This window comes from Fulmarus glacialis, unplaced genomic scaffold (assembly GCF_000690835.1).
Source record: "Fulmarus glacialis isolate BGI_N327 unplaced genomic scaffold, ASM69083v1 scaffold25675, whole genome shotgun sequence".
In the NCBI taxonomy this organism is placed as follows: domain Eukaryota; kingdom Metazoa; phylum Chordata; class Aves; order Procellariiformes; family Procellariidae; genus Fulmarus; species Fulmarus glacialis.
In genome coordinates, this window is record NW_009212705.1 from 7,689 (window position 1) to 28,872 (window position 21,184).

A 21,184-nucleotide genomic window follows, 5' to 3' on the forward strand; every position below is an offset into this window, starting at 1 on the left:
CATCAGAGAACCAGGAACTGCTTTTGTGGGGTGTTGTGGGGGTCTCTCAAATAAGGTTGTCCAGTAATCCAAATACTGACATAGGTGGTGCTTGAGAACTTAGGGTTAAGGTAGGTGAAATGGGTATTAACATTAACATCTAAGCTGTGGTAGCTCACAGATAGGAGCATTCAGAACCAGAGTAGAAGGCTGGGGTGGTGGTTGGGACTGGGGTGGAGATACCTTCTTCCCTGGGCTGCCGGAAGGGGTTTAGCTCAAGGTGGTTAGAGACAGTGATCCAGTTCCTATGTGCATCACAGAAACAAGGCTAAGTTTAATGCAGGTGCATTTCAGTTTTTTTCAGTTTTAACAGAGAAGCTAAAGACTAAAATAGTCCTGGGCTTCTAGTCCAACTGCGTTTTCCCCTTTGGCTGGGGGAAAACTGAGGTGTGTTAACCAAGAAGCCCCCACTGCTATTGCAGCATGTTTAAATTGGTGTCACCTGAAGATGAGGGAAAGGCAGCTGCAGCAAAACAGCAGTGTATTGAACTGATCCTTCTTTCCTTGGCCTTTAACCATTACCCATCTCTTTCTTTCTCTCCTTCACTGCTTTATGTGATGCTTGGATATGCAGAGCGGCAAGGGCTTTTGGAGAATATCTTTCACAAAACCATCCCGAAGGTAGAAACGGCTCAGGTAAGAGAATTGACATACCTTGTTTATATCTATTATAAACATGCATGCACCTATTTATTAATAGGCCTTAGAATAAAAGTGCATTTATTTATCATCTAAAGGGTTAGTGTGAGATTTCAGCAGCAGAGAGGCAGAAGAAGTCGCCCTCTAGATCTGTGAAGCCTTTGAGGAGAAGAGGCAGTTTGGTGACTCAAGGGTTGGGTGGGCTGTGGGGACAAGTTCAGTGTTAGTGGACAAGTGCCCTGTCATAAATTCACCCATAGAGCTGATGTTCTTGGAAGAAGTTTCAGCTGGGAAGTGAAAGACTGTACTGCACAAGGCTTCTGGTTTGTCACTCCTAGGTCTTGCTTTCACTGGGGAATAAAAAAGGGTGAGTTACAGTGTGTTAACTGACATGCTTAAGTGAATGTGCAGCAATCTGTCTTTGCTGGCAAAGGTAACCTCTGGATTTATTCCCAGGGTTTGCTTCAACAGGGGTTAAAATGAGATTTGCTTTGTGTAGTGGAGAACACCAGCATGTGCTAGCTAATGTGTTAATTTTTTTAGATGCAGATATTGTCCCTGTCAGCTTATGACGAGTTCTGCTTGATGGGCAAGAGAGCACAAGAGAAACTCACTTGACTTCTAACAGGGCTGTGTCTTCTCTGTGAGGAAAGAAAACATTTTGCAGACAATAAATTCACTACAAAACCTATAGAAAATCCTGTGGAATCCACAGAAAATCCTATGTGAACAAGTAGCAGATTGTTCTGTAGCATTGAACTGTTTTGCAGGGGATAAAGTTATTAAATAGAATGTAATGTAGAGTGATCTTATCATTTTATGTAAACTGTAAGTGTGTGTGTGTTTAAACCTCCACAGGCAGAAAATGCCTCTTGCTAAAAGAGCAAGCCCGATCACAGTAGTCTTTGGCAGCCAGCTGAATGAGTCCCTGCCTTTCTTCTCGGATCTGTTCTAATGACCTTCAAGTTGTCCTTGGCTAAATTGTGCTAACTTTGTGAATGGAAGGGCTTTAAAACAATGTACTGCAGTTTTCTTTGATTTTTTTCAGGCATGGGAAACTCCAGTGACACATTACTTACAATATTTGCTCTAAGAACAACTCATGGTGATAGGAAGGGAAGGGTAGAAGAAGGCTGGGGTTTAATGCAGCTGAGACGAAGTGTCTGTGAGGCAGAGGGAAGGAAGGGGTTGGACAGACAGGGCAGAGACAGGCCGGGCAGGTCTGAGGAGGCTTCCCACAATGGCAAAAGCATCCTTTATCATGGCCACTTTTACAGCTGCTTCTGTCAGCTGGAGTCTTTGCTGGTCCTTTTCTGCAGCAGTTTCCAACAGGGAGAAGTGTTGTCTCCTACTCACTTTGTAGTGCCTTCGTAGTGGCTGTGGGGTCACATTCAGGCCAGAGAGAGAATTTCTGATGGAGGTGAGGAGAAACAGCAGATCTGTTTGGGTGCCTGAGACCTGGGGAGCCCTGGTCAAAGCCAAGGAGTAGGAGCCTCTCTGATGCGCAGTTACAAAGCTGTTGTTTTACTCGGCCTTATGGGTGCTCCTAGTTGCTCGTTCGTCTCTCTGACTGTAGATAAGGAGAACACGGGAATGGAGCTGATGTGACTTCTGGATAATGCGCCACTGTCAGGCTCCCCAGACCAGCGCTTAAGCCCTCTCTGTGCTTGTAACATACCTGTAAGCTCTCCGGGGAAGCCATCTCATACCCGCTGCCCCTTGGTGTATCAGGCTTGAGATCGTATTTGAATCCAAGCAAATTTAGTTGCCGCAGATAAGAATCAAGCAGCGAGAGGTACACGTGGATATACCACAACCCTTATGGGATCCTTAAATATTGACTTGGAAATAAATAAAGTTCCCTAGAAATTACTCTAAATTTTTATAGAAGAGGGAAAAAAAGAATCATCATTTTTAAAGTCATCTTTTGAAATTCTGCAGTGTATAATTTAACACAATCTGTAACATTTCTTTATAAATAACTGTGGTAGGAAGGTTGCTATCCTATAAAAATACTGAGAGTAGAAAATTTGGCTCCCTTTTGTTTGTCCCAGTAGTCCAGTAATAGAGTCCAGTAACTCTTTACTTCCTGCAGAAATTCTGTGTATCTCAGTACCGCTTTTGCAGGTTTCTGAACGCGTCACCTTCGGCTCAGCAGAGCGCTTAAGCTGTATGATTAGCTTTCATCCAATGACTCCAGTGAAACAAATGAAGGGCCTCTTCTACATAAGTTGAAGATGTAGCACATATATAGAAGTACCTGAATCTGCTCCAACTCATCAGCTTGGCTGAAGAGAGCAAGGAGAGGCAGTGTTACGGCTGTACAAGCCCACCATATCCTGTAGTTAAATTCCTACTTGCATGTCTTGGTGGCTTAGTTCCAGAAGGCTCAGCACACTGAAGAGTTGAGTCCTCGGAACATGTGTGTCTCTGTTCATAGCACTCTGGGCTTTCACCATGAGTGTCTTTATCTGGTGGGATGGGCCTGCTTTCTGCTGTAATAACCCCAGCTGTACATGTGGATGCTCCCTGCACTGCCAGCAGACTGCAGCAGGGATTAAGGCTCTAGCCTAAATGTGAATGGAAGGAGGCAGGCCTTGACTTCAATAGTTTATAGTCCAGAAAAAAAAGATTAAGAAAGGCTTAAAGTCATTGATGAATGCAGTGAGGGAAAAGGGTTGTGGTCTTTGGGGAGCAGGAAGGTGGCAGAGCCATCAGTGGGACAGTGGAGGCCTAAATGGGAAGGGCAGGATCCTCCTCTTCTGCGGATCCAGGAGCTAGAATCGTCCTCTCTCCCTGCAGAGAACAATCCTCATGCAGAAAATGAGGTGGGTGTGAATCCTTGGGATGCCGGTTCTTTTGCTGCTTTACCTGCTAATTCAACTTCTCGGCAGAAGGGTGGAGCTCTGTAAGTCCCCAGGCAGATGCAGGAGACCCACCATCTGGACGGAGATGCCAAGTGTGCAGAGACTGTCCCAACTTACTCAATTTCTGCTGCACTTTGTTCTCTGAGGATCGTCCATTTTGGTTTGACTTTTTTATCTTCAGAGTCCCTTGACTCCAAGGAAAGGGGGTGGTATAATGGCTTTTGCATCTCACCTCTTACTTCACTTTCCACAACTGATCAAAGAGCTTATTCTTTGGTGGTGACTTTTACACCCCGGAGTCTATTTCTGGTGGCTCCTCTGGAGAGCTTGTGTGTGTGTGTGTGTCAGAATGGCTTTGAGAAACTGGGGAGTGGTAACGAAGAACAACAGAGGCATTGTATATCGGCAGGATGGGCCAGCTGCTGTGTCTGAGCATTTTAATGAGGGGTGAGTTATTTGCAAGGCTTTGTTTACCTTCTGTTTTCAATACAATTGCAGTCTGTCCATGCTTCGCTTCCTTCACTAGTGCAGTGGGTAAGGAATTGAACATCAGCAGGAGGTAAAGACGATTGCAGGGTACTGCAGGGTGTACACGTAGTGAGAAAAAGGTGAGGGGAGGGAGATTCTTCCTGATGCGAGACCTGAGAATTTCATGGCTCAGAAATATTTTGTCACTATCCCTATGCAACTCTTTGATGTCTTATTCTGGGGAAGGTTTTTACAGGTGACTTGGGGGGTACGTTTGTCTCTCCTCTATTGTTTGGCTCAGAGTGCTCTGACCATGTTCTGTGAGGTTACAGGAGGGATGAATGGCGATACAGATTTTTCTTCTCTTTGTTTCCCTTTTGGAACAGGGAAGCTGCCTGGTGACGGGGTATGAGTTGTTGACAGAGAATGAAGGGATTGTCCCCTTGGGATCACTCAGATTTTTTTCTCCTGATCTTTAAGATATTCTGAAGAATTAGAAAAAGGGAGACTTGGACTCTGCTGCAGCTGGCAGGACACGGATCTGTTAAAGGAGCTGGTGCTGAGGTGGTAATGCATCTCCTGCTCTCTTCCTGCCTCTGTTCATTGCTGGCTTATTCATGCAGGCTGAAGGTCTGGGAAGGTTCCCAAGAAGAGCACTCTCCCATGTTCAGCGTTCATTCTGACTACAAGGCTGTTGCCAGAGTCCTGGCTGACTCTCGTAGCTTTCTGGTACCTTCCAAAGACTTTCCATCTTGTCTGTGGCATGGTTTTAGTGTAGGAGTGGGTGTCCCTTGGGACAGACCTAGAAGAAAGACAGGGAAAAGGATTGAAATGTTGTGAAAAGGAAGTGTAAAAAGGCTGCAGAGAGCAAAATGTAGAAGAAAGAATCACTTAAGAATCTCACCAGTGCTTGTGGGATAGTTTTAGACGTTCCCAGAGTCCCTTTCTCCCAGCTTTAGGTGTCAGAGGCTCCACACTTAGATGCTCCTTTAGATTTCTTTATCTTCATGTACTGGAACTATGAGAGGAAAAAGATACCGAGGGCATGGGGCAGTGAAATTAAAAATGACAGCAAGTGGAGCATTTGAGAAACTTCCTCCTCTCTGGGGGAGCAGTGATGCATCCCGGTGAGTCGGGATTCAGAAACAAGGATCCTTTGCCGAGGAAAGGAAGGGGGTTATGCTGGGTTTTACGGGATTCAGATACAAGGATCCTTTGCTGAGGAAAGGAAGGGGGTTATGCTGGGTTTTTTCCTGATACTTCTTTATCAGGCAGTTTCTATTTTGTTCGGTTGGGTTATTTGGAGGGCAGCTACTGCTGCTGCTGGAGTGCTGGGGCTGTTGCTGTAGGATGCAGCGCCGGTCTGCCTGCTGCAGGCTGGCTGCTCTGGGCAAGCTGCGTGTGAAAGGCTCTGGAAACAAGAGGGAGGGAAAGATCCTAGCAAGTGTAAGGTGTGCTTGGTGCTGCAGAGATGATGAGCCTTGGGCCAGAGCTGCCTAGCAGGTCTGTGGTTATTGCCGAAACAGGAAGGCTACTTTGACTGGTTTGCATCAGTACAAACCAAAGGGGATAGTTACCTAAAACTGGAAGAAGCTTCTTTTTAAGCTCAAAAGAAGTCATCTTCACTTTTTTCCTTTGTTTTTGCATGACGTTTCAGCCATCAGTGAAAACACTGAGTGTGTAAGGACAAGAGGGCACCTGCGAGCTTCCCCAAGCCAAACAGCAATGGGTAGTGGTGGCAGGAGAAAAACGCGTTTACTGAGGCTACTGTGCCACGTGCAGAGACTGCACTGATGCAACCGCTTGTGTTTGCACCCTGGGCTTCTGCCACTTCAGAAGAAGGGGTGTGAGGGCAGCAGCCATGCAACAGAGGAGGTTCCTGACACTGCCAGGAACTGACATGGGCTTGAGAAGCTCCAGCGTGAGGCTTTGCAGGTGCTTCAGTCCAAGTAAGTGACCTGCAAGCTGTGTTTTTTATGAAGCCATGAAGTAAGGCTGCAGCTATACAATGCTTTAAGAGGGACCTTCAATTTGCCGATGTTCAAACTGTGGAGCTGTCAGTGGAGCCTGATTCAGGGTAAGCACCGAATCTGCCTTTTTCCCTGGAGGATGTTTCCCTGTCCCGAGGATGGTCCCCAGCAGCGCATCTGGCCCAGCTCTCAGTGTATCCCTGTGCTGACGTGGTGTGGCTGGCCTTGAGCAGTGGAGGTGGCCTTTGTAGAAAGAGCCCATGCTCCGGAGGGGTTTGTTGGCAGCCTGAGTTCAGGGCAGGGATGTGAAATCTCATCTCTGAGGGTTTCAGGCTGCTTCCAGGATCGGCCAGCACAGGTATGGTGTGGGTGTATCTTAAAACTTGCCATGGAATATGTTGTTTGCTTGTAAAGTGAATAAAAACATAGGTCACAGTGTTACCATGGAAATGCTAAGGCCTGTGGTGGAGCTGCCACTTGCTCCTTTGGGTCATGTCTCTCAGTAACAATTTCATCTATTCACATTAATATTACAGGCCAGACTAAAAGGTTACTCATCTATGAGGCATAATGTCGACAGTGTCTTCCGTTTGTTTGTTGTCTAGGCCCATTTCAGCGCAGAAGACTAATGGGAACCGTTTTGTTGTAGTTAAGTGAGTAGAGCAGCTCCCTTACTGAAGGGGCCCTTGCCTTTTCTCTGTGGCTGCGCAGAGAAGCATGTGACGTTCCTTCCTTGGGAGCGGTAGGGTCAGGCTGCCCGATAAGGTCACGGTGGGGCTGGCTTGGTCAGGCTTCGGGTAATCCCGTAGCGAACGTTGTGCATGTCATTCGCTCACTTGACTCTGAAGCAGCTGCACGGCTGAAATGCCACTGTGACCTTTTTTCAATTGTTGTATCTCCATTCTTATCTTCCTTCCTCATGCTTCAATATTTTGAACAAATTTCCTGGTTTTTACCATGACTATTTCTTGACTACATTTCAACCCTGCAGGCCTGCGAGGTCGGCTGCCAGCCTGTCTCTGGAGGCAGGAGCTCTGTGCTGGTGGGGTCACGTTGCGGTACGTTAGCATTGGGAAAGACAGAGCTGACATGGTAGGGAGCTTGGCATTATGGCTCCGATGCATGCTCAGAGAGGGAGCAGAGGAGAACAGGACCTGACAGCCTCTTAGCACACCTGAGGGTCAGTGGCAGGCATACGGGATGTCTCAGAACTGAAATCGCAAGAAAAACTGCTCAGCTGTGCTGTTTGAAAAGATGTTACTGTTTTTGCAATGCCCTGGGCTCTAGCCAGTGCACCCGTCCGCTGTCCTCATTGAGGATATCACCTGGACTCCTACTGGTGTAAAGTAAAAAAAACATTAACTTCATTCCTTCTCCTACGAACAATGCTCTAAGTCCATATAATGTAAACCTAAAGTCTTTCCATTCGTCTTCAGTGGCCGAGACAGTTCTTTCATTTAAAGTCGGTACCATAAACATCAGGTCCAGAGAGATTCAGCTGAGATGGAGCAGGACACAGAGAACTCTCTCTGAAATTTATTTTTCTGAGATGACAGATGGTTTTTTAATAGGGTTTATCTGGATTGCCCTTTGCCACTTTGCTTCTGATGCTGGAGCTGAGGTTTTAAATCTAAGGTGCTTTAATCATCAGTTTGGCTGCTAAATACAGTAATAAATTTGGGACTTCTTTTTTTAAGCTTCTTTCTATGCCTTGTGGCTATATTCTGCTTTGATTTATAAACTTCTCATCCCATGGGGTTACAAGGCAGTCTGCATCAGATAAGAGTTTGGCTCGGTGAGTCCCTCCACTGCTGTGAATGGGCATCAGTCAGCTGAGGCTTATCCCAGCATGTTTCCTCCTCTCAAGAAACGTCATGACAGCGGAAGAAAATGTGAAAGTCCTTTCATAGGTAGTTACCTGGGTCAGAGCTACTGCTCAAGTTAGTTACTCGATGAGAAAGGATTATTGTAAGTATCTAATAGTAATAAGTGCCTGATTATCAGGAACTACACGTACCGAGAACGTGGATTCTTTCTTTCCCAAGATACCGCAAATTAACTGGTACAGATTATCATTGCTGTCGGTGGTCATGTCTTTGGGGATATGCATGCCCTAATGACTGTGTTGGGCAGTGTTGCATGGAAGGTGAAGAAAGAAGTATCAGAGAGGAGCAACTGAAGCCAGAGACGTGTTCAAGTAAATAACAAGGGGGGTGAGAAGTGGATTGGCCCTTAGGACTGGCCTGTCGAGCCCCCAGGCTCTGGACAGGCTGTTAGACTTAGCCCAGGTAGACAGGGCAGCGATGAAAACATGATTGGGATGTTTCTGTTACCAATAGACATATGATCTACACATTGGTCCTCTTCCCTTCATCTTGCTGTTCAGTATCTCAGGCACAATAAATCCATGTAGAGCACAAACCTAGGTGAAAAGAAATCCATTTGAGGAACCTGATTTGTCTGCTCCAAGGTAGCTTTGCAGCTGCGTGAGACAAAGGTGTTGCTGATGAAAGCAAGTGGGAGAGCAGAATTGTTACCAGGTCAGCTTCATCGGAGTGGCTGGAGAGGACAGCGCTGTGCCAGGCTTCCCGAGTCACGCTGTCCTGGGCTGGCGTGGCAGTTTGATGGAGCAGCTGGTTGTGGGAGAGGTGGCAAGAGCCATGTGAAAATGAAATGAAATGGAGCAGCAGAAACCAGGCAGAGGGTGTTAACAGCAGTCTGCTTCAGCTGACTCTTAGAAGGCAATTCCAGTTACTGCTGAAGTCCCCTGTTACTCTTTCTTGATTCTCTTCACTGAACATCCCTGCGGCTCAGATTTAATTCAGCATTGATTTCTGGACCAGCTTGACTTCTTTCCTAGCAGAAGCAAACTATTAACCTAAAATGCCATAGTGGAAGCAGGTGCAGTGCTTTGGCACCTGAATCCAGTTCACTGCAAGCACAGACAAGGGAACTGGTCACTGGTAATGTCTCCGGGCTGCTGGTGTACATGAACACATGTGTGTGAATGCTAGCGCAGACTTGCTCCCTGAAATGGTGCAGGTTCATTTTTAGGCACCAATAATTCATTATGAAGGATGTTTGAATCTCTTTTCCTTCCATACTAATTTTTTTCTGTAGATAAATTCTTTATTAGCTAGAAGACTTGAATAAAGCTTCACATTCGGTTTGCATATGAAGTTGCTTCTCCAATGTGTAGTTACTGAAGGTGCTAAATTGAATGAAAAGAAATGATTATCCAATTGTTTGACAAAGAGAAAGCATATTGGTGTGGTGGCAGGCCTTTGTAGTGTAGACCATGAAAACTCCTAGATACCTTGAGCAAGGGACAAGTAAGGTAGGAAGAAAGGATTATCCTTGCATTTTGCATGCTAGATCAGACCGGTAGTTTATGTCAAATATATCCGGTCAAGAATTGTAACCCTGCCATGATTTCAGTAAAAAATTGACTCTTACTTGAAACCAGTCATGTCCCACTTACATGTCTGTAAATTTTATGGGGCTGAACAGACCTCAATGCTTATAAAACAGAGACTGGAATTGATCTCTCTGCACTTGTGATCATCAGCATTTTCAGACATACTATACTTTGGGCACTTCACTTTTCCATTTATCCACAGATACTAGAGCTCAGAAATTCTCGGATCTCTGAATTGCGGTGCTGTCAGTGTGTGGGTAAAGGTGCGCAATCCTGTGTGTTTGCTCTATTGAGGGTATATGTCTTCCATAGAAGTATTCGTTTCAGGAGGAACAGGGACAGCTGTCAGCCACTATTTTGTGGTGTCTTAAGAAATATGTAGCATCATTGTGCCCACACAGATTAGTAAGTTTGACAAGTTAAGATGAGTACTTAGAACTGGCCTTTGTTTTTAATTTAAAAAATGGTATGCTTGGCACTACTAGCCAGCACAGATCTTGGCCGATCTTGAAGAGTCATTTGGTGCTGTTTTCCCAAGACCTGCCCACTCTAGAGCACAGTTAGTCTTGGAACTGGAGAGAGCCTGCGTTGCTGGAGAACAAATGTGGTGGCGTGCTGCCTCTTGAGGGGGTGACAAGTGGTTGGAGAAAATTTGGAGCCTGTGAACACTTTTGGCACTGGTTGGTCCATGACACCGTATCCTGCAGCTGGTAGGACTCAGTGGACAAGCTGTTGAATGACAGCTAGTGGAGCATCTTCTTCCACTTGAATGGCTTGCAGTTGTTCTGGTGATGGCCCTTGTAGTCCATCAGGCTCTCCTCCTGGAGGGAGGTATGAATGTCCATGCTGTCTCTGTGCAGGAGACCATGGGTGAAGTAGACCACTGCCCACCTTTCATATTTTACCTGGACAGTATCAGTGAGATGCATGACTCCTCGCTACACCTAGGCATGCATTTTGGACTTCATGTGAAGTCTGGAAAGACAGCATTAGCTATAGATTCAGGAGACATAGCTCTTTCTTTAGGACTCCTACAGGCTCCTTCTCCTGGTCAGCTCAAGGAGTCACACACTGCCAGCTACAGTATCCGGAGACTGTGAGGTCTCGTTAGGAGACAAGTGAAACGAACCTGAGTTGTGTCAGCCTGAATGGTCCTGACAGTCACTTCTTGAGCAGAGTGGCCAGAGATGTATTTATCTCCTAGTGGTGCTGGAGGAAGTTGTATCTGAAGCAGCAAAATGAGATAAGGGTGACACACTGTACCAGTACCAGCTAAATTCAGTTCAGTCTCGGCTGCAAACAGAGCAGGGGGAGAGGCCCTTGGCAACGTGAGCACAATCCAGGATGGGCTTCAGATTCAAAAGCTGAAAGTGTACGTCCTCAGCTTGGGAAGGCTCTTCCCAAGGGCACAAGGAAGAGGGGCACAAGAGCACAGGAAGCAGGATGTGGCAGCAGTGAAAGGTCCGTGTTGCACACATACAACATCAGACTTGTCCTGAGATAGGTCTCTTCCTCCTTCATCTGTTCATGGCCAACTAAAAGGTAGCCAAGCCTCAGATTGTTGCTGAGTTCTTCCAGGTCACGGCTCAGTAGCTAAAGGAAAGGTGTTCACTAAGTATCTAGTGAAGTAAAGGCTTGGCTTTGCTTTCTGCCTCTGTTTAAAATGTGCTGTCTGTGCTGGACACTAATGATTTTATTTTTTGGGTAGTAGTCACATGAATAATGCATTCCCTGCTGAGCCTTTTTAACAGTCCCCTAGCTGCTTCCCATCTGAAGGGAAGCGTAAGAGGTAATTAACAGCCACTTGAAAAAAGGATTAGCAGGTGGGTGGGAGCTACTGTTGGGTTCATGCATGGAATTGCCATGGAAATGCTGAGATTTCCTGGCACTTCATCCAGTGTGTGGGCTCCAAAGATAGTTGCACTCATGGGCCTCTCTCCTTTCGATCTTCCTACCCAACAAAGGGAGCGGCTGCATTTTCCTTCGGGACAGCTTCCGCAGGCTGTGCTGTCGCCATCTGCACACATGATGAGGCCTGCTAACCAGCGGTGCTGCGGAGAGCGGGACGCTGTGTTGCAGCTGTCAACTGAAGTCTTTTTGCATTTCTTTAATGTCGAACCAATTGGCAGAATATCGGGGCGGGGGAAAAACCAAACCCTGGTGGTTTTCCCCTTTTCCTTAGTTCTAAAGGGTAATCACTTGGTGCACAAAACACTCAGAGTTTGTCACTTCTTAGAGAAGTTGGTGCTGGTCCTTGTCCTGCAGACTTTCACCAGCTCAGTAGCCCTTGCGTGGCTAAAGCTGCTGAAGCAGATGGGACTGCGCAGCTGGACAAGGGCTGTTTTGCACGTAAGCATTTTCAGGCTGTGCAGTGAGACCTGCATTTGCTTCTAGCCTTGTTTGGTGGCCACACATGCTTAAAATATTGGGCGCATTTGTGAGAAATACCTCTCATTTCAGTACCAGCTCTGGAGGTTTAGAAGGCTATGGGCACGCGTTCATCTGAAAAGGTTCCTGGGGGAACCTTCCGTATCTCTCTTCCCCTCCCCCTTTCTGCAGCAGTAACAAAGAGCCTCCTGAATTTGTTGGTGTCTGGGGTGCTTTGGTTTTAAGGAAAGTGTGCCATTTGTTTCAGATCACCTGTTAGCAGACTCCTACATTGGACAGGAGGACTCCCCCGAGATGCAGCAGGCGGCACAGAACAAGCGCAGGCTCTCTGTCATCTCAGACGGCAAGTTTGAGAGGAGCTTCTCCGAGGAGCAGGCAGAAAAGATGCCAAGCGAGGGACCGAAGCCACGAGTCTACACTATCTCCGGCGAGAGGCCGATGCTGTCGGACCATGAGAATGAAAGTATGGAACTGGTGGTGATGAAGGGGGCTGCCCAAGAGGAATGCCACCATGGCCACCAAGTGCACAGTGCTGGCAGCTCTCATGGAGTTAGCAGGCATTGCAAGGGCTGGCCAGGCAGCCGGCAGGGCTCCAAGGAGTGCTCAAACTGCACCCGTCTGGCTGCCCCTTCCCAGCATTCCTTTGACCTGGAGCAGCATCAATCCAGTGAGACTGGGTGGCACAGAAAAAGGCTGGAGAGGATGTATAGTGTCGATCGAGTGTCTGGTAAGTAAGGGTGAGTACTGGGTGCTGGAAGGACACAAAGGGACTCATCGACACAGGGGTGAAGGGTGACACCCATCTCATCCCAGCATGGACGTTTCGTTGCCATGTGCCTCGAGTTGGGCCCCGTAGTGTTTTCCCTTCGGCACCTTGCTGGTACCTTGCACTACCGTCCGTGGAAGGGGATTGTCAAAGGAGGAGTTTGAAATAAGCTGAGCTCAGTTTGAGGCCAGCTCGTCCAAGCTCAGTTGTCTCTGCTTCTAGCAGCAGATGACCTGGGTGGTTTTCATGGCAGCTTCATGTAGCTTAGTGATGGTGATCTCTGTGAGCTCCCTTTCTGTTGAAGGAAGAGCAAGAGAGGAGGGGCTGTGTCAAAGCACCTACATTTATGCTCATCCAGGAGGCAGTTCAGAGCAGGACCCTCTCTCTGCCTCATTCTGGGGTGAGGCAGGTGAAGTCTTTGTGAACATGCTGGATGCTCAGAGAGCGCCTCAGCTCAGCTCAGGTACGGTGTTCTGTACTTTGGTGCATCCCTGAAATGCTTGTCTGTGTGGCTGGAAGCAGTGTAGCGGGGTCCCTCACGTAGTGCCACCTCACGGTCTTTCCATAAATACTAGCAAATAACATGATATTGGACTTTCTTCCCCACTCACTATCGATTTGCTCAATGTTTTCAGGGAATAGGGCTTGTAATTATTCAATTACATTAAAAAATTCCTGATTGTCTTTAAAAACTTAACTATTAATCAAATAGATGTCACAATCTGTGTGCTTTGAATTATAAGCTAGTACGCAGTCCATCTTTGCCTGTCAGCTCTATATGTGGCTGGCAGAGAGTCTGACCTAATTTGTCTGATATTTTTTTGTAAATACACATCAAGGCTTTTAGAACAGAGTGTCCAGCCAGGAAAGGCCAAGGTTTTCCCCTTGAAAATAAATTGAGTATAAGGACTGTAGAGATCAAACTGTACATCTTTCCTGGGTTCATAGTTTTCTAGTAAATATCATAGTGATATTTACTGCAGGCAAAATCACAGAAAGGTTGGGTTCTCGACCATGTTTTCGTGCCTAGATGCTTGAAATTCTGTGACTAAATTAATATGTGGACTAATACTAAAGAATAATAATTAGAAAATAATTGACTATTGAGTGTGCAGAACACCTACAGTCCTGCTAATTCCTGTACACAGTTTTTAAGCATTGTTTCTGTTTGCTCCCTGTGATTTTTGGCCTTCACATCAAACACTACATGTGCAAGTTTAGACTTTATTGTTTTTGTGGCTTAAGTGCAAGAAAAGGAGTGAGAAGTTTTCCTGTACGGAAACCTTTTATGGTTTTATGATTAACGGTGTTTTACCTGCTAAAAGATAGCTCTGCATATGATGACACAGCCAGAAAGCTTGTGGGAAGATAGAAAAAGAAAGCCATTTCAGTCCCAGCCTTTCAGGAATGGAGATCACCAACCCCAGGGACTTGGTCTTGTGGCGATCAGGGTGCTGAGTTGAATCAACTGCAGCCTCATGATGTGTATTGAATTTAGAAAGTGAAGTTTTCCTATTCTAATGCTGATGGATTTATGTTAAAAGCTTTCCTGAACAAGTCAAAATTGTGCTCTGCACTGTGGGACTGAAGCAGGTTACTTGATACAGAAACCAAAGGAAAGCTCCAGATCACTAATGGAAGAGTTTAACTCCTCATAGCTGGAGCTAAACGCCTCTGTTTGCTGGTAAACGTGTCCTAGCAAATGCTATAGAGAGATGCCACATTCCATTTCTGGGCCTTGGGATTTATAATATGTATGTTCAAGTAGGCAGCAATTTTTGTTAGGGACAGTTATCAATGTGAAATGGAGATTTGCCTTTCTGAAAATATATTGGAGTAGTTATTTAAATGGGAACTAAGTGGACAGCGCTGAACTTGCAGACGCCTCCATAAGTATTTCGTGTTTCGCACAAGCAGGCACTTGTGCTTGTCTCAAGCTTCGGAGTGCTTGCACATGTGGCTGCACAGGCAGCGCTGTGCCTCTGAGATCAAATCCCATCATAGCACTGGCATCATGGAATGAAAGTTTTCTCAGCTTGGTCTCGTTTGCGCTCTTTATGCAAGTGTTGTTATCAGAGAAAAACCGAGAATTGAACGGCACAACTGCCGCAGGTTGCAAGAAGTATTTCTTGGAATGTCCTTCATGCATGGCTTGCAGAGAAAACAGAGCAGAGATGAATGGAGGCAAGAGAGAGAGAGAAATTTCCACAGAAGTTCACTTTACAGTCTGCTTTCTCTGTTTGGATTTACATGACACGTTATTGCTGCAAACCCAACACTCACGGCAGTTAGGCCAGATTGGCATAATTTAATATGGATTTTTATGCTGAGTTTATGATGCCTAACACCATTCCAGAGAAGCACAAGCTGTTGTCTCCTGTGCTGCTCCCAGCATCTGATACAAACACATCCACTCATGGACAGAGGTGCTGAGATTTGCATGCAGCCTGGCAAATGGCTGGAGATGCTGAACGTGGTGGTGGTGTTCCTCCACTCTTACCCAGGCCCATGGTTCCTTGACTATTTCTTCACAGTTGATGGTAACAAGAAAGGAGAACAAAATGCTCTGCCTGCCCAAAAAGGAGCCTGCTACCTGCTTCTGGAAGCAAAATAGCCATACTCATAATTTGAATTTTAATTAGCTGGATGAGCTCTGGAGCTGAGCTGTGCTCCCTAGTCCACAGCTGTGTGCTTTTCTGCTACTGTTCTACCTCTGGCTGGTAAGGAGGCGCCTCTGACGGGTCGCAAATCCTTTATTCTCCATTGAGTGCTGTGGGTAAGGGAGTGACATCTTTCCTATGTGGACTTCTGTCTGTGAGAAAAGGAGGGGAGGCTTCCAGCAATTGTCCAGGCAAAGCCTCATAACGATATTAGCTGTTGTTCATAAGCTCTGCTTTGAATCAAAAAAAGCCGTCTTAGTGGCTTAAAAGCTGTAAAATATATTAAGAGATTGTTGGTCCTTTGAGATGCATAGTCCCTGAGAGGTCTGTACAGAATTGTTGGCTAAAAAGGAATTTGTACAACTTCTCCTTCACCACTTTTGTGGGTCTGAGACTTCAGACAAGTAATTCATTTACAGTCTGAGCTGTTTTGCATTTTTTCTCTGTCTGTTTTTTGGAGGAGAGCAGACGTAGGAACTTCACAATAAGTATTTAGCATACTAGAATGCAGTTCTCATTTAACATACGTATTTCTTTAGGGTGCCTTTATACAAGGCTTGACATAAACTGTTAGCTGAGAAGAAGTGTCTGTTACAGCTTTCTGTATGATTTCTTGGAAGCTTCACTTCAAAGGAAGCCTCCCCAGATGCATTTAGCATTTCTTGCGTCTGTAATTGCAGCCACTTTTTGTACTTTCAGGGAACAGCAGGATCAGTCTGTAGTAGATGATGATCTGTACAAAACATTTGGTAAGATACCTGATCCATAGTAATTATGTCTGTAGTAGGCATGCAAGGTTTGATTTCATTTTGGCCAATGAAAGTGAATTAAAAAAAAATACTCTTGACAATGCCAGAATATTAATGACTAAGATACCGTAGTTGCTAGTGATCTTAAAACTTGAATGAGTGAAGCAAGACACATGATTAGCAACATGTGGCAAGGCATTAAGCAAAGAAGCCACAAATTGGGAGTGAAGCAAGATGAAAAATCAGGTAGCCCCAAATCCCAGGGATCCAGTCCACTGAGATCTTGCACGTCTTGTGTCAATGGATTTTAATACACCTCTGATTCCCCACCTGACTGACTTCAGCCTGAGAGTTCTCAGTAAGAGCTGCTTCTTGGTCAGATTCCTCCTTCTGGTCACCACTATCCCACACACATAATTAGTGACTGACTTTGGTGCCTACTTTTTGTCTTAGTGGTCGTTACGTGAAGATGATGCGGTGTCCTAATGCAACGGAATTAGGAAATAATCCGCAGTTGGTTCAGGCAGGGCAGTTTACAAACATAAGGGGCCAAATAAGGACAGAGTTATCTGCAGATTGTATAGCTGATGTGCGGTTTGACTTCTAAAACCAGAAAAACTCATGAAGGCCGGTTCATCAGGAGCAGGTGTGTGAGGGGTTTATTGAAACTTCAATGGTAGAAAAAGAGAGTCTATCTCAGGCTTACAGTTGTGAAGAGAGGAAGGTGAATGCTTTTCATCTTCCCCGGGAGGCCATATCAGAAAGAACTGGATGAATGGGACATTTCAAACTAATGGTACTAAGGAAAAGGCAGGAGCTGGAAAGTGCTTTTAATGAAAAATGTTTCTTTCCCATTTTTTTTCTTGTTCAAATGTCTCTTCTGTAATTCCTGGATTATTCTAATCTTCCATGCTTAGGATAGAGCTTTCATTCTTCATTAGGAGCCTGATAAAAAGGCTTAGCACAAATTTACAAAACACTCAGTGGTAGCATGCATATATACGAGGAGGAGGAGACTCTCCTGTTAGTGCAGGGCAGTATGCTGAAGAAAAGTACTATGAGAAAGATCTTGGAAAGTCTTGCTGTTTGGATGATGTCTCTGCCTGCTGGATTCTCAGGTTTTGCTCTGTCTCTTCCAGATGATGTCCCCATACGAACCTGGTTCCCAAAAGAGAACCTCTTCAGTTTTCAAACTGCTACCACAACTATGCAAGCGTAAGTGAAACTACTGCTGTAGCTTTTATCGTGTATCTTAAAGTTCGCAGCCCACTCAAAGCTGTATCTGAGAGCCTGGAGCCATTGAGTTGTAAGTTTGGCACTGCAGTCTGGGTGTGAGAGAGCGAGAAAACCTTGTTTCTTATTAATTTCTTTTTTGCACTTATTAGTTCTCTGTCCTACTACTCCCACTTGTTTGGTTTTACCTTCTTTAACTCCTTGGGCTACCCAGCTCTTCTCTGTTTCCCTTATTTTCTCTGTGACACTGTGCCCTGTCCCTGGCTGCCTCTGCAGAGCGAGGGTCCTGTGGGAGCACCAGCTGAGACCCTCCGCCACTTGCTTCTGCTGCAGCCACTGCCGCGAGAGAACGTTATTCCAGGCTTGCCCTCCAACCATCACTCCAGAGGAGTGCAAAATGTGAACGGATCTGAGTTAGGAACAGCCTCTCCCTCCACACTCCACACAGGTTTTGGTGTCCCTGGTTGCTGTGCATTGGGAGGAGGCAGTTCTCGAAGGACTGAAGAGAATAAGGGAAGCCTCATTTCCAGGTTGTACCGAGCTTGTCAGGAAATACCATCTTCTTGGTTTCAAGTATTTCCTACCTGGCTGGAAAGCCAAGACAAGCAATGAGGGAAATGAGATACTGTTCTGCCTTCTAAGGCCCTTCACCAGCCTTGTCACCTTTTTCCTGTGTCCTTCTTCCAATGTCTGTGTCACCTTCAGTTCTACTGCTCTCTTTATTTCTCCTTGTCTAATCTGGTGTCCTTTTTGTAATCTATTTCTCTGCTATTTCTTTTTCCCTTCCCAAATCCCAAAAAGAGGCTGATTGTTGATGTTGGGATAACCCAGATTGGATCAGACCTGTAAGGACTGATGCAGCAAGGGCTGGATCCAGCGTTGGGGAGAGGGGTGGCTGTTGAGATATTGGAAGGGATCTGCATCCCCCAGAAAAAATGGTTATCTTCATGCCCTTTCCCTCCAGCTCACCTGGAGGTGTGACCCACCTGCTCAGCACGGGGAACAGCACGGGGGGGCATTTGCCTGGTGCCAGTCTGTGGAATCTGATGCACGGTGGTGGGATGCTAATCCCACCCTGACAGTGGGAGTGAGGAGTCTCCATGGGCTTCTGCTCTCTCTGTATCGCCCTGGTGCTGCCTCTCTTACCTGACCTCTATGTCCCTCTGCCTCCTCTTCAGGAACTGTAAGTCCAGTGGCATCCCAACTGGTTAATGCTCCTGGGCACCAGGCTGACAGGGCCTGTGGGCAGTCCGAGGGCAATTTGACAGACGCTTTGCTCTTTAGAAATGTTTGCTGGTAACAGCAAATGGTATTTTACAGTTCTGATCTGATACACCAAACCAAGCCAAAATCAGCATATTTCCTTTGCCTTCAGGCACATCCTTTGCTATCTGAAGTCATCTTTGCCGTGCACGAGGTTTGTTGCAGGATGGTGGCCCATGGCAGGGCTTACAAGGCTTGGAGCTGTTGGAGGCCAAAGTGAGGTTGGTTTGGGAAATGGTGCAGTAAGGAAACCCTTGAGGAGCACAGCTGCCTTGGTTAACGTAGCTCCCTGCGTAACGTTTCTGGAGATTCTGTGCTGCCTCTAGAAATGGCACAGAAACATCTCCAAAAGTTCAGGGCTCTTCCCTAAGCTTCCTCCTGGCCTCTGCTCTAGTGTTTTCAGCGCACCGTGCTTGCTTCCTTCATAGACGGTCAGCGTGAGCTGACTTCACAAGTCTTTGTCACCGTGGGAGAAGGTCTCCCTGCTCCAGAAGGGAGATGATGCTGAGCTCCCATTGTAGCTTGACAGGCCACGTTCAGCTGTCAGTTGTACATCTGCATGTTCTCTGGGTCTACACAGAGCTTAATTTGCACCCAAGCCACATGCCAACACTGCCGCAGGGAGGATTTAGTTTGGTCAAGTAGGAGTCTCACCACTGAGAAATGTTTGATTTAAAAAGCAATTTCCTTCCTCCTAACAAGAAGTATTCTTTCTGGAGTGAGAATTCCCTCAGAACGCTGGCCAGGGCTGAGCACTAATGAATTCCTCTTCTCTTTCTTTTTCCCTGCATCTCCTGGAATCTCTAGCATCTCGTAAGTATAATCTTCATTTTTTAATTTCCTTGTCTGTTGGTGTCCTGGATAAACTCTCCTCTCCTCTCCTGTCCATCATATTCACTTGTGCTTTCCCTGTGGTAGGGCTGTTTGTCAGCTGGCAAGAGGTTAGATGGCTGCACCTGGTAGGCCTACATGGATCACACCGCAACCTTCCTCATCTTCGAAATGGCGACTACAGTTGCTAGCATGCTTTGTCCCTCTTGATCCTGGTGTACAGAGGTTTTGTGTCTGCAGTCTCCTAGGTCCATTCCTCCGTAGCAAGGATGATGGCTGCTTGCCCCCATTCTTTGGGCCGTGCTCTGGCCACTCTTATGTTTGGTTTAGGAACAACTGCTTGTCCAGCCACCTACCCTAGAGAGTGAGGACCTTTGGTTTGGTGAGTCTTTTGCCTAGCCCCTGACTCGCACGCAGTCCTGCAAGGGCTGGCTGTCTTCCTCGGTCAGCCTCTCTCTCTCTGTTGTCTGGTGAGAGCTTTCCTGTCTGTGTTTCATGTCCTCTCCAGTTCAAAGCTGTGTAGTTGGTTAATGGCTTAAAATGGTTTCCCAGGGCATTCAGGGGCTACGCAGAGAGGAAGAGACGGAAACGAGAGAATGATTCTGCAGCTGTTATACAGAGGTAGGGCCCGTTTTCTCCCATAGCCGTAACCTTACCTGGTGTTGCATGGGCCCTTTGGGTGTCATTAGTGACGCTTGATGACGTTGAACGTGGTTGTCCCTGTCTGTGTTGCTGTTCGTAGGGATACTAGCAGTGGCTGTGTTGGAAATGTGGAGGTGAATGATGCTGCAGTGCTCAAGATAGCTGATCTCCATCTTCTTAAAGGAACACTGTCAAGTTTCTTTTAAGCTTCCAAATATAATATACAGGATCTGTGTCTCAGGCAGAAAAATATATGATATATATAAAAAAACCTCAAGATGCGATTTCCCCAGCCCTCTCCCAAATATTTGGAATTTGTTTGAGGTTAGCTGAATACTTTTATGTGCTGTTGCTGCATCTACAAATGGCACCTCGGAAATCTGAGACCTAGGCAAAATTAACATCTCTAGTGACCAGAATTCTATTTCTTCAATATTTTTTTGAAGAACAGAAAGGAAAGAAAAGGGAATGGGGACTGATTCCTTGTCCAGGTATTACAGAAGTGTCCTGGTTTCCGTCTGCTGGCCTCACAAGGCACATCACTTATCCACTGTTTTAATCAGAACAGTTCTGTTTTTTTAAATGTGCCGAGGCTCATGTATTTTGGCAGCCTACTAAGAAGGATAACACAGCATTTGTGTCATTGGTTAAAAACTGCCATAATCACTTCAGCGCTGTTCAAAACAAAGTGGGAGAAAAACATCAGGTTTTCTTAACTGGGAAATTGCCAGGAAGAGTTTTTTTTTTTTTGAGCAACTTCAGGGTGGTGGTTTCTTTCATCAATAATAAAGAGAAATAAGAATCAAAACTAAAGATGCCGTAAATAAATAGACAGTGTATCTTTAAAAAGAAAGAGATTTCTCAGAATTTTTTAGGCAGCGGCAAGTCTTTGTTAGAAAACAGCTTGTTCACATGGCTTACAAATACAGGAGTAGGAGTTGTATACCTCGGTGATGCTGAGTAGTCAGGATAGAGGACGGAGTCATGTCATCCTTGTGTTGAGCAGCCAGCACGTCCCCTCACCTCCTGCGGACACTGAAGGTCTAGGCAGGATTGTACAGTGGGAGCCCATCTGCATTTGTCTTGTGATAAAGAGGAGACAGGAGAGCAATGATGGGCTTTTGTCAATGTTTTTGGCTATGCCATGCCAGCAGACCCTGGCCAGCTGTAAGGATTGCTGGCAGTTAAGTGTTCTGCTCTCTTCTCCAGGGAGCGAGGAGGACCCCAGCCTCACCGCAGTTTTGGATGCTT

The 21,184-nt window shown here is 46.1% G+C and overlaps 1 protein-coding gene across 1 annotated transcript in view; it reads left to right on the plus strand.

Annotated features, from left to right (window-relative positions):
* Window positions 1-613: 613 nt before the first annotated feature.
* The window catches only part of NSMF (NMDA receptor synaptonuclear signaling and neuronal migration factor), a gene marked incomplete at its 5' end in the record, with an annotated part of 37,179 nt that continues 16,608 nt past the window's right edge, over window positions 614-21,184 (plus strand). The window contains 5 exons of the mRNA XM_009577969.1: window positions 614-675; window positions 12,037-12,516; window positions 17,104-17,179; window positions 19,268-19,273; window positions 19,844-19,912. Coding sequence (XP_009576264.1) covers window positions 614-675; window positions 12,037-12,516; window positions 17,104-17,179; window positions 19,268-19,273; window positions 19,844-19,912 — 693 coding nt within the window. The remainder of the gene's footprint in view (window positions 676-12,036; window positions 12,517-17,103; window positions 17,180-19,267; window positions 19,274-19,843; window positions 19,913-21,184) is intronic.